Source organism: Tauraco erythrolophus, chromosome 5 (assembly GCF_009769465.1).
Source record: "Tauraco erythrolophus isolate bTauEry1 chromosome 5, bTauEry1.pri, whole genome shotgun sequence".
NCBI lineage: Eukaryota > Metazoa > Chordata > Aves > Musophagiformes > Musophagidae > Tauraco > Tauraco erythrolophus.
The window spans coordinates 78337614-78351491 of record NC_141469.1 but is presented as its reverse complement, the minus strand read 5'-3'; the positions used below and the strand labels follow the sequence as shown (position 1 = coordinate 78351491).

Sequence of the window (13878 nt, the reverse complement as noted above, 5' to 3'; positions counted from 1 at the left end):
CCTATGGCAATTTGCTTGTATGACAACTCTGAGGACTCTATTTTTAATGTGAAGTGAATTAAAACCCCAACACATTTACATGCACAGGCATAAACATGAGCTAAATCTGATATTAACAGTGTCTTCCTTCAAATGCGTGCAACTCTTAAGTAACAAAGGTCAATGTGATACCCTAATAATAGAGTTTTTCTCAAAAGATGCATCGGGATATTAGCAGTGATAGGATTATTTTAGTAATAATAATGTAACTATTGCTGTAAGATTGATTTAATTTTTTTAATGGTGTTTAGAAATTCTTAGGATTAAGGCTAAAGAAAAATAGAGGGCAAATACAGTAAACATCTGCAATTACTCAAGACAGTTTCTAGTCTTTGTTGTTATTCTGTCCTGTTTGTTCATATCATACCCTGTCCCTACACTGATTTGCAAAAGCTGTGCATAGAGACTATAACCACCTTTTGTTTCTTAGTTTTCTTACCTGTAAAAAGTGAATCCTAGCTTTTGTCCAAACTTCCAGGGTAGTGATGTTTCTTAAATAACAGGTGCTATAGAAGTGCAAGCAGATATTAACCAAGTGTTTAAAAATGGCAGGATAAAATTGGGCTGTCCTTCTGGAAACATGTTTTCACTTATACATTAATAACCTATGATAACTGTAGACTATGTAACAGCAAGGAAAAGCTGTGAGGCAGGGGCTGATTCTTCCTACTGGTTTAGTACAGTCCTTTGCCAGTGAGATCTGACCCATTCTGGGGCCTTTAACAAGTTGTTAACCTAAACATAGTAAACCTGGAATTATGCTACATTGTTTTGTACACATAAATTCTTCAATTTTGTGAAGGCAAGGCAAAACAATGATGCTTCTTGGAATTTTTGTGAATAAGAAACCCAAGCAAAGAATCTAAACTCAAACATTAAAAAATAAAGTATACATGAATAAGGGATAACTTGCTATTTTGGAGGAACTGTTGTTAAGCTTAGTCACATCAGTGAATTTGAGTTCTGATTCATGAATAACTTGATGTATAAGTAGCTTCAGTGCATAGCTGTTTTGAGTATTGGAGCTGTATTTTGACTGTGTCTTAATATAACGACAGCATAGTCTGGCTGCTATAACCAGCAGGAAGTAGAAAGAAATGAGAACAATAATAGAAATGGTGTTTTTAAGTTAAGCATTGAAGTTAAGTGATGCGTTCAACTAGAGTTTCTGGAGATAGATTCTTCCCCAGAGGGAGCGGGCAATGAGGATCTGCCTCAAAAATGTACCTTTCCCTAAGTTTGCAGGAGTTCTCTGTAGATTTGAGAGGTTGTTCCAGTTTCCTTCTCTGACTGCATGGCCAAACAAGGAGAGAGACAGACAATAGTGCTCCATGGTTAAGCTGGGCTGATTCCTGCTTGACCTACATGAGAGGAATTTCTGGTATCTCACTGCTTCCTGAACAGCCGTACAATCTCTGATAGAAACACATTTAGTAAAATAAGAAAATAACTGTAAAAAAAACTTTAATGGTAATATGGGTTCTGCTAAACAGACAACGCTTTGTTGTAAAAAATTATTTCCATTCTTAATAGAACTCTCTTAAGGGGAGATGTACATGGGGCTTTCCTGAAGCAGGTGAGTACATATTAATGAAGTCCCTTGCTTTAGTATTAATTTTGGTTTTGGAAGCACTGTAGTAAGACTGGAAAGTTCCGTATACAGAAACAACTAAACAAGCAGTGTGTAGCAGTGGTGTGATCCTGAAAATGTGGGATTTGTGGGTGTGGTTTATTTTTTTCAAAACATGCCTCTCTTGCCTGCAGGCTATTATTTTGGTCTTCAGATGGTACAGTTTCCAGCATACACCGAGTGTCTCTCAGTGGAAGTGGTGTGAGAAATGTTTTAAGAACTACAGAAAAAATCAAGGCCATCTCACTAGATTTGGTTGACACAAGGCTCTATTGGATCCAACATGACCACGAGAAAGAGATTTCCCGTATTGGATCATGTGACTATGATGGCAGAGCTCCTCGTTTGCTGAAAAATTCTGTCCGGTGAGTTTTCCTGAGCTTGTGAGAAATAAAATGCTCATTTCCAGGGGATGCAGTTAAGCTCTCTTCCTCATTTTACCTTTTATTTTGTCTGTTCACAACACAATAAGGAGTATAAAGTGTAGTGCAAATGGCCTGTGACCATAAATCTAAAACTATACTGATAGGAAAATGAAAAAAAGTCACAGTTGTAAGGGTAATACTGCCACTCAGCACTCTCCATCTTCCGAGATTTTAGCAAATGATAACTACTTAATCCCTAGAAATCCTCTCCGGGTGTTTATTAGTGGCCTTTTTCTGCAGATAGAGAAGCCAAAACCAAAGAGATTAAATGATTTGCCCAAGGTCACAGTGGGTGAGCTCAGGTGTCTGAGCTGTGTTGAAGAGACTGAGCTAGATCAGGTCTTTTCTATCCTCCTCTAAGCCTGTTGTCCTCCCACTGCCAGGCGAGGAGGCTCCGAAAACCCCTTGTGCTCAGGCTCTACAGCAAGCATCAGCAGATGTAGTGAACATCAACACTTTCCCTCTGAGCCTGGGTGATACGGATTCTCCTTTTTCTGCCTGGAATATGTACTGGAAAGTGGAGGCCAAACCCCCCTCTTTCTTTATTTTTTCTGCTTATTTAAAACCCAGCCCTTTTGTGGTTCCTGCTGGCTGCTCTAACTGACCAGCGAATGGAAACTAAATTCCTGCGATAGGAGAAGCAGCAAGATGGATTTTAAGAACACCCTATTCCTACACCTCCATCTCCACCTTAATTTCTTGGAAAAGTCAGAAGCATCAGAGCAGTCACTGAAAAGAGGGAAATGGGGGAATTTGTCTGGCCTGCATCCTTCAATAAAACAAGTGTCCAGTTTAGTAGCTGGGTTCACCAGAAGCTTTCTCTATCATTTGAGTCAGTCCTGAACAACAGCTCATATAACCTGTGAGAAATGCTTGCTATTCATTTCGCATCTATTTCTTGCAAATCTGCATGATTCTGGGTACTGGATTATTTGGGAATGTCTCTGGCACCTCATCTGATTCTTATATATGAAACATAATATAAGATACATATAAGAATGCAAAGAAAGGTTATTTATAGTGAACTTGACTGAGCTAAATGCTCAGAAAATGTATGAGTGAGTAAATATACAGGGATTAGGTATATGTGCCACTTTTTGTTATTTTCTATTTGTTGTAGACATCAATTGCTCGGTATGTCTGTCTTTGCTGAGCACCTGTACTATTCAGAGTTGAAATCTGGTATGATTTGGAGAGCCAACAAGTATACTGGAAAAGTTGTAGTCACAATTAGCCTGAAGCCATCATTTTTTCCACCAGTGGAGATAAGAGTGGTGCATCCCTTTAAACAGCCGGGGGCAAGAACAGATTCTCAGGATTTCGGTAAGTAAACTGTAATGATACAGCTGTATGTGTGAAAATAATAATGTCATACACTCTGATTTTTCAGAGTAAAAATATTCTTCAGCAAAACTCCAGGCCTCAATGAAGTCAAGGAAAAAGTTTCCTTTAACTTCAGTCATTCATAGTTCCACTCGGTGTGTATAACTTCAGCTGGAGCATCAGGCTGGAATTGTGCTGATCATGAACTGCTCATTTCATTAATCTGAACACACACACAGATAAATGTGATTTTCTCTTTCTCTTCTCTTTGTTTACACAAAAATGTTTTTATACTTTCCTGCTGCATGAACAAACCATACAGCTTTCTAATCCTCCATGTAGATTATCTTCATCAAATGTCTGCTCTTTTCTGGAAGTTTTATTCTAACGTGCATCTAAACACCTCTGATCATTGTGGCACTGAAGGATTTTAAGTGTGTAGTATGTCCTAGAAGTGATACTGTGGATGTCTCAGCTGGGCTGTGAAATGGCTGGATTAAGAGTCAGCCTGTTTTAGACAAACTTGAAGTTGCCATAATAACTATGAAATAAGACCCTTGGGTCTCTTTAATTGATATCGGTTGCAGCCTACAGTATGAGGTGGTGATGTCACTGCCTTTCACTGTGGATCAGAAAATGCAGGTAGTCGAGCTCACTCTCCTTGAGTGATTCCTACTGAGGCAGTAAGAAGTGGAGGGTGTCCAGGGGAAATAATGTCTTGTTCTCTGATCTCTGGAAAGCAAACATAGAGTATTCTTGCTTTAATGGAATAGCTTTTGTCATCAGTTTTGCTTGGATACGAACAACTGAGCAAACAGCATAGAGGCACTTGTGCATTGAGGAATGGTTGCAGAACTCCCAAGTGAAGATGATCGTGGGTTTCCAGAGGTATAGGTGGTATAAAGACATGAGGAGAAAGTAGTGTTTGTTCGTATGAGCAAAACCCCCCTGTAAATATTTCAAACCGTTTCTAAATATCTACTGTAAAATAGGCTTTGTCTTTCTTCATGCCAACCAACAGCTTTATATGTACTACGCTCTCTCTCCTTCCTGAAGCCTGATCTAAGTGGAAAAATGAAAATCAAGGGAACTTTCCCTTTCAAATGCTTTGCTTGCAGTGCAAAGAGCTGCTGAGATGCAGAAGAGAAAGTGTTCCTGGAAATCAAGCTTATACTTGTAACACAGGAGCCTCTCTTCAGAGACATACCTGTTCTGTGCTTCCTTCTAGGAAAACGGTCATCCTGGCAAATGGAAGCACTTTTTTCAGTTGACTCGTTTGGTGTTCTCACAAAGAGTAACTACAGAAAGATATGTTTGTGGTGCAGATAGTGGCATTTGCACGCATCTCAGGGTTGTTACAATGAGGTTTGGAAGGTCTCATGAGGCCTCCTCGGTTGTCTGTCACCATGTCTGCATACGCATGAAGATGGAGAGGAAGAAACAATGACCAAGAAAGGTTTGATCATGATAGTGGTCCCTTGAACCTCAGGGGCTATTAGTTGTGTTACATGTGTCCTCTTCACAAGAGTGTGTACCATAATTTCATTGACTATGGCCACTTAGAATCACAGAATGGTTTGGGTTGGAAGAGACCTTAAAATCATCTAGTTCCAACCTTCCTGCTGTGAGCAGGGACACCTTCCACTAGATCAGGTTGCTCAAAGCCTCATCCAGACTGGCCTTGAACACTTCCAGGGATGAGGCAGCCATAACTTGTCTGGGCAACCTGTTCCAGTGTTTCACCACCCTCAGAGTGAAGAATTTCTTCCTTAGATCTAATCTAAATTTACTCTCTTTCAGTTTAAAGCCATTGCCCCTTGTCATATCACTACATGCCCTTGGAAAAAGTCCTTCTCCAGCTCTCCTGTAGGCCCCCTTTAGATACTAGAAGACTGCTATAAGATCTCCCTGCAGCTTTCTCCAGGCTGAACAACCACAACTCTCTCAGCCTGTCTTCATAGGAGAGGTGCCCCAGCCCTTGGATCATCTCCATGGCCCTCCTCTGGACCTGCTTCAACAGCTCCATGTCCTTCTTATGTTGGGGACTCCAGAGCTGAACTCAGTATTCCAGGTGGGGTCTCACAAGAGCAGAGTAGAGGGGCAGAATCACCTCCTTCGACCTGCTGGCCACGCTTCTTTGGATGCAGCCGGGGATACGGTTGGCTTTCTGGGCTGCAAGCGCACATTGCTGGCTTTTTAGCTTTTATTTTTTTCTCAGAAGATTAACACCACTTTTTCCACCAGAACATGCTGGTTTTCAGTGTTTCTCTTTCCACTGGAAAGACGATTTTCCCACCTTTATTAATAAATAAACTACCAGAGGTTTAAAGTGCCTTGCAGTATATACCTCTATATTTCCAACAGGTTTATTAAATTTTTGTATGACAGTAAGTGTTATCAGCAGTAAGCTTTTTTTTTTTTTTTTAATTCCAAATACCTTCTTGTAAAGATGTCTGGGAAGTGATGGAGTAGAAAGAAGCTTAACAGGCTCAATCCAGATGAACCTTTTGGACTTTGCATGTATGTTGCTTGGCTTATCCAGTGCAAGAACTGGGATGAAAGGAGGACTAATGAGCCTGGAGTACAAATGAGATTTATAGCTCATCTTACAGCAGCGAAACCTTGAGATAAAAGCATACCTAGACTAATTGGATGCTCTGTATAAGCTAAGAAAGTGTATGTTGCAATGTAGTGTCAGCTGTGAATTATCAGGCCGTCTTTAAAACAGATAGCAAGTGAGTTCTTTCAGATGTGAAAAGGGAACTGACAAGAAGCACTCAACTGACGTGATTTGATTTTTTACTGGAATTTGGATTATTTACTTTACTACTTCAATTCCTCATGTCCTCTCTTCCCTTTCTCTTTCAAAATACTTTCCTGGATGGGTCTTGGACCATAAATATAGAGAAAAGCACTAATTCAACTACAGGTTTGCTTAAACCCCACACACCAAATTTAGTACGGCAGTATCTGGAAGATGGCCTCTAATTTACCTCAACTTTCTTTGACAGCTAATCCTAGATTTGATGACAGTATGTGTATTTATAAATGCCTGATGGAATGTTCTTCACACTTTTATTAATGGCTCATAAAATATCTTAATTACCTTAAAATCTCAAAGACTACCTCTGGAATTTTTTTAAAGTATCTTCTCTGACAGATTAATGATATTCAGTACACTCGGGTTATTTTTTTTGAGGAATTATGTTGTGTCTCTTTCCAGAGTAACATACCAGCAGCAGGCTATTATCTGAGCACACCCATTTTCATATAAGAGATGTGATGGTAGGGGGGGAAAAACTCAAACAAATGAGAAAGTGCAGTTCATAGTGGTTGTTCTTCCAGAAAAGATTATCTTAAAAACTTTATGATTCATAATTTAGTCACTATTCACTTTAAGTTTTGAAATGTGGTTATTTTTGTACATATTGATTCGGCAATATCCAGTTTTAATAATTATTCAGTTAAAAAAGAATATCTTATTCAGATTGCTCAGATGCCAAAATTATTCTTCTGTTATTTCTTCCATAATTCCTGGATGTCCTAGGTCTCATTAGAACAGTAATGATATAAGCAAGGGGCAAATAAACAGCATCAGTGATAAGCGTAAGATGCAGCCTTGAATGTGGTCTTGTTTCTGTTTTGTACTGTTTTGTGATTGCATGTACTTGTACTTTTGTCATTCTAATGAGTTCTGTGTTTGAAGATTAGACACTCCACTACTGTATGTTCCTGATTCAGTTGCAGTAGGGACAAAGATTAAGGGTCCAATTCAAAATGAGCTCTACAAAAAGAGGGGCTCAGCTAAAACTGCGTAAAATTCAAATCTCTCAAAAGAGAGATTTTCTCAAACTGCTTAATAACATAGATAATATCCATCTAGTCATCCATTCACCATTTCTCATTTAGTGATACAACTTTTGATAGAGAAGACCATAATCAGTTTGGTGCAAATAAGTGCAATGTTGATGGTTTCGGCCAAGATGAAATCTTGAAATCTGGGAAATTATTTCAGTCTTTTGTAGATGTGATCTGTCATGCTATCAAATGGCCAGCATCTTCTCTTTTGTGGCTAGCAGAAGGCTGAACGTAGAACTTAAATATTATGGTGCTTTCCATGTCTTGGAATTTAGAGGGTGAATTAGAAATAGCACAAGAGAATTGTTCACGTACACATTTCTTTACCTGTATGAACCCATGATTTTTTACACGTTACACAGCACAGGGCGAAGGCAGTGTTGTGTGTGGGTGGCTGCATACCCACATTCAGGAGCAGAGTTCAGCTATTCTTAGCTTGGGAAAGGGGCAAGCAACTCCAGAAGAAGATTAGGAAGATTAAAACAAAAATAATAGTTTGGGAGACAAAAATAAAACCGTGACTGTTGCATATCTGCGAGAGCATCAGCTCTACAAGATAGCTGAGCACAGACTCAAGGCTCTGCAAATCCTTCCCGTGAAGAAAGATGCTTGAAGACCTATTTGCCTTTTTCTGTGACGCAGGACAAGTATGAAGGCTTCTGAGGATCTTGGGTACTTTCTTCTCCTTTCTTTGAAGAAACTTTGAGCATATCTTGTTGGACATCAGAAACATTCTGAGTTTTAAACCTGAGTTCAAGATTTGTAATGCCTGTATTTTCAGTCAGAAACCAGGATTCACTCCAGTACAAAGCCTCTCTAGACTGTGGTAATACTTTTTGTCCAAATGAAACATAGGGTCGTTATGATATGTCCAGCTGTTTTTTTGTTAAATAATGTGAGACTTGAGCACTGCTTTCTCTAATAATTTCCAGTCTTTGTATGCTCGCTTTCTTTTAAAATCTCTCTTCTCTCTCTTTTTGTGTGCGTGCTTGCTCTCTGTTGCACTCTTCTTTCTGAGGGTTTTATAGAGCCTGGTAACAAATAATACCATGCAGGACTGGTGGCATACAAAGCCTGCTGCGCAGGGTTTTCTTTTTCAGAGTTGCCGTAGGCACGCACCCAAACCAAACCATCCCCTACTTCAGTCTCTTTCTAGATCTGCTTGTGCTGACACAGAACTAGAAATGATCATTCCCACAGACCTCCTCTTAGTCTTCTGAGTACTTTCAATTTTATAGCAACTTTTTGGCCTGATTTTACCAATAGAAAATAATATGTTATTTTCTGTTAATAAGAGATTCCTTGGGTTGAGGAAGTAGCTGTTGAGAAGATACATCACTGAGCATCTTTGCTCAAAACATTTTCTCCTTGAAGTTCGATATGGTAAGAACTCCATTACATTTACACTGTGTTTCTTCTTCCAGAAAAAGAAACCTGTGATTTGAACAAAGAAAAGTGCAGAAGAAGAATCTGCAGGCCAGACTCAAGAACTCATCGGTGTAAATGTTCTAGTGGCTTTATTTTAAGTCAAAATAAACAGTTTTGTGAAGGTAATACCAGTATCTCCTGTCAGCTTTTTCTGTCATAGATTCATAGCATTGTTTAGGTTGGAAGAGACTTTGAAGATCATCAGTCCAACTGTTAAGCTAACACTGCTATTTCCACCACTAACCCGTGTCCCTAAGCACCACATCTACATGTCTTTGAAACACCTCCAGGGATGGTGACTCAATCACTTCCCTGGGCAGCCTGTCACAATGCTCAACAGATGAAAAAAATTTTCTGTTCTTTTACTTTACTCATATCTTGAGTATGAAAAAACACTCTAGATCTTAAAAATTCCAGTTGTGCCATTTCAGTTTTGTGTCCTTCCAGGTTCTGAAATAGTCTAAAAGAAGACCTATGAAAGTGTCACAAATGCTATTCTTGCAAGAAATTTTGGTTTTAGCGCTTGAGTAGTTAAAGGAGCTTCAGATAAGTAGACATGCTTATGGGCGCTTATCTAATTTTTAAATAAAAATTAAACCAGATATATCACCAAAGGTGAAACATTGAAAAATCCTTCAACAAGATGGCCATCTAAGTCCCACTTTCAAAAAGACAGGAGTTCTTAATATGCTTCTAAATATTTTAATCTGGATTGTTTTAATTAAAATCTGACATTACTATTAATAATAAACATATCACTTTTTGAAGCATCTTTTTCACTACATGACCAGATCTGAAAAGACATAAAGACACCAGAATTCCTAGCTTACAGGATTTGCAGACCTGCCTGATAAGCAGGCATCCAGTTCTCAGGAAATTCACCAGGACTACTTTCTGAATTTCAACTTTAACCTACTTCTGTGTTTTGAGCCAAATTTTTAAAAAGAGTTTTCCTCTGAAGAAAGTGTCAAATGTAAATTTTTTTGGTGCACACTGGCGCTGGAATCTGCACAGGAAGGCATACTTTTGAATGTCCTCTAGACACCTATGCTGGACACATGTACCCTGAGTAGGTTTTGCTAGAAGGTCTTCAAAGCTTATTTGAATAAGGTCTGCAAACTTGCTTTTTTATCATTTATTAGCACCAACATATATTTATAAAATGAATGTGAAAAAGAAGCACTTCTTGAGTACTGTTAGTTTCATTAATCTAAGTCACTGACTCTAGTTGATGACGTTATTCTGACACAGCAAGTGCTTCTTTTGGCAGATATCAATGAGTGTGGCTTCTGGAATCACGGCTGTACTTTGGGCTGTGTGAACATCCCTGGTTCCTATTACTGCACCTGCCCGAGAGGCTTTGTTCTGCTGCCCGATAGGAAAACATGCCATGGTAAGTAGCAGTCATACAGAAACGCCTCCAGTATGATATCAGAGAGAGTCCTTATTTAGCACTGGAATCTCTGGAAGTTTTGTGTGTTGCATTGCTCGCTTCCAATCCCTTATTACATAAGTAGGATCAGCTTAAACTGAGTGAACCAAATTCAGGTGTCATGTTTAAAGAAGTGTAAGTTACACGTGAGTAATCAAGTGTGAGCCTCTTCAGGAGCAAGAAAAATAACAGAGTCAGGTCGCTAGAGAGACCTCTTTGCTCAGGTTAGGCTCTGTGGCACATTCCAGGGGGATAGGCAGATACATCTTTTTAAATGTGGTCTCTGAATTTGGCTTACTGTCTAACCTGCGTAACAATTCACACAGTCTCTGAACGAGCAGCTTACAGCATCATCTTTTTTCTTTTCAGATCAGGGTTGATAGCACTGGTAATGTGCACAAAATTAATGACATTAAATGCATGTGCATCTGTTCACAATGAGTAAGACACAAGAAAGTACTCATAAATTTGTTTCTTTTTTCTGGAGGACTGCTGCACTTGTGGGTTGTTTGGTTTTTTTTCTTTTATCAGTTAAATTGGATATAAGAAGTATGCCTGAGAGAACTTATCTCTATAATGTAGGTATGTAAACTAGGAAGGTCTGTGAAGCTGAATAAATGTGAATAAACTAAATGCAGAGAACACAGAGAATTGCAGGGAAAAAACAAAGATCTGTCCGTTAGTATGCTTCAAGGACCATACTTTAGTCGTAACAGTCAGAGGTGAAAGTTTTTGCTCTCCCTTTATGCAGCAGTGTGCATATTCAGCCTAAAAATGAATTAAGCCTTTCTGAAGTAAGTTTAGATCATGAAAGTTGAAATGCATCTAAGTTTTGAGGTCTTGGGATATTCTCAGCCACTTTTCTATTTTATAATGAAGCAAAACTTAGATGTAAGCAAAGGGTCCTTCTACATTATTTCCATGGAAATGAAACATAGGTATATGCACCAAGTAGAAGTGCCAGTGCACACCATTGAGTTCAGTCTGGATCGTGGCAGGATCAGGACCAAGGTGTATTAAACATCACTACTAGAGAGCAGCAGAGTCTAACAGACTCTCTCAGTCTAACAGATTCTAGCAGTCAGTCTGTCTATTTTAGATCTCCAAGAATCACTTCTGCCTCTCTATTAAGAGGGAGCCAGGAGTAGAATTCAGTGACCCAAACTTGGGGATTCGGGATGTGTGTGACAGCTGCAGAAGGCAGACAGATGTGAGAGAAAACCTGTGGGAGACCTGCAGCCAGAGGCTATTGGGAGGTGGGACATCCTTTTGCATGCAAAAAACCACTTAGATACTGTGCAACAGTTCTACTCCAGATGACTGGCTTGAACTATATGCCTACATTTTGGGTGGCTCAAATTAGGTAGAAAATAATGTTTTTCTAACACAGGCTAGGGATGTAGCATGGACAGTGTAACTCCTTAACTGCTGCAGCACAAAGCAGATAATGTCACCATCTACGCAACTTGAGAGAGGGATGCCAGGTGAGAAGTCCACATGCAGACCAGATGTTTTGATGCTTTGTCCTCCAAGTCCTGTATGAAGCTCTTCATCTAAAGCCACAAGCTCTAGCCAGAAAGAAACCCAAGATCAGTTTCTTGACCCTCCTCACTGTGCTTAAGGGGTTAGAACAATCCAGTACAGAGTGCAGTTGCCCTGGAGAAGCAATATTTGCAACTGCTACGCACCGTTTAAGCCAGTGTATGCAGCTGATTCAAAGAAGCAGCTGTGGGAAACTTGCATTAGTTCCAGTCTTCCAGCGGGTATTGCCATATGGCACTGGAATTGGCATAAAGAGATGCAGCACTGCAACACAGAAGGTGGAAGGAGAATATCCTGTGATATTGCATTAAAGAAATACTCAAAAAAATGTTGGCTCTCCAACAATTACAGTGGAAAGTAAAGGAAAATTATTGCCAGGTCCTCAGATAGTTTTGCCCCTACAGCTTCAAAAATTGCCACTAAGAAACATAGCTTTATTTCTGGGAGGTTCATCTCCTGTTTTCATTGATTCTAGATCTGTTACTCTTGGAGAATTAGGAAAGCAGTTTTTTCTCATTGTTTTTGTGTTTTATATTTGTTCTTTCAGTATAGCTTCCTTGCAGTTTTCAAAACCTTATCTATTTTTGATGAAATTTAAAAAAGAAAGTTTTCTGAATTATTTTTATTTTGATAACATGTCTTCATACAATTTTGGAAAATTTAAAGGTAATCAGTATAATGGCTTCAGGATTGAGCAATTTTGGCTTTCTCCTTTGCCATAATTAGGAGAGGGTGAAAAAAGAAATATTTTGGAAAAAATCCCAGAAAGACCACAGAAGTGTTGTACTCTCAGCATCACGCTTTTCTTAAAAAAAAAAAAAAAAAAATTCTTTCTTTTTCTTTTGCTATTTAAGAAAGTGTTAACATCTCTTTTGGGGGGCTTAGTAAAAATTTTTATCATTATATAAGATTTTTTTTTCCTCTTTAAATTACTGTAGAGCTAATTTCCTGTACAAGTAACGACACCGAATGTAGCTATGGTTGCCTTCAAACATCTAAAGGGCCTGTTTGCTTTTGTCCTGAAGGATCTGTACTCAAACTGGATGGCAAAGCATGCACGGGTAAGCAACATTTTTTCTAGCTGTAGTGACTGCCAAACTGTCTTTGTTCTTGGCACTGAAACCCCGAAGTGAATGATGGCATTTCACACTTGTTTTGCACAGGTGTAAATGATTGTACCAGATAGGAGGCAATGGAATGTCAGGTGCTTTGAGTGCTGAGACAAGCAATGTTCATCTTCACTTTTTAATAGATGTTTCTTAGCAGCAACATCCAAAGTTTACAGGCCAAATTTTTTTTTTTTTTCAGCACAGATCAAGGCATCTCCCAGATGTTTGTTTCAGGAGGTATCTAAAACTTATATTTGAGGGGAAATATAAGTACAAAATTATGGGCTTGGATGAAATCTGAAGATGACTTTATTAACATCGTACAACCCAGGTTCAGAACTGTTATACAGCCTCAAGAAGAAAGAATAATTTCTTTTTGTATGAAATCTTGGTTTGTTGTATTAGAAAGTATCAATTCACCATCATAGCCTGATTAAGTTCTTGGGGATAGAATGGCATTAATTTTCTGTTTCTTTTCATGGAATGTAAAGTCTGATAAAATTTGTTACTTTATTGTAGACGGAATGAGATTGCATGGGAGAAAAAGTTCTCTGAAATAATGAACTCACGGAAGCCCTCTTCATATATTCCGGCCCCGCCATCGCACTCACACCCACCCATCTTGTGCTGCAAATTTTCAGGAAAAACTCTGGAATAAGTTACTACTAATTTGCCTTCACTTCACTAGACTTCTGATTTCAGCAGGAGGCCTTTCAGTAAACCTATCAGTCACTGAGATGCTTTGCACTGTAGAAATCTTAAGCAGAGTGAATCGTTCTCTTGCTTTATACCTCTGATTTTGTTGTATTTTTGTCTTGGAATGGCGAAGTTAAGTTTTTCATATGCTCTGTTTAAGGTTGCACATCTCCAGATAACGGTGGCTGTAGTCAGATATGTTCTTCTTTAAGCCCGTCCTCCTGGGAGTGTGCTTGTTTTCCCGGATATAAGCTTCAGCGGGACAGAAAGCACTGCACTGCTATAGGTCAGTATCTCGGTACGCCTGCATATTTCTGCCAATAAAAGCAAAAACATTTTAGAGTCCTTTAAAGTGGATTGCATAACTGGGATCCATTTTTGCACTGGTTTTAGGTT

The 13878-nt window shown here is 39.0% G+C and overlaps 1 protein-coding gene across 1 annotated transcript in view; it reads left to right on the top strand.

Annotated features, from left to right (window-relative positions):
* Positions 1–13878, top strand: part of EGF (epidermal growth factor) — a 61950-nt gene that overhangs the window by 17082 nt on the left and 30990 nt on the right. Inside the window, 6 exon segments of the mRNA XM_086612138.1 lie at positions 1804–2034; positions 3215–3417; positions 8700–8825; positions 9974–10096; positions 12616–12738; positions 13643–13768. Of these exon segments, the coding sequence (XP_086468264.1) occupies positions 1804–2034; positions 3215–3417; positions 8700–8825; positions 9974–10096; positions 12616–12738; positions 13643–13768 (932 nt within the window).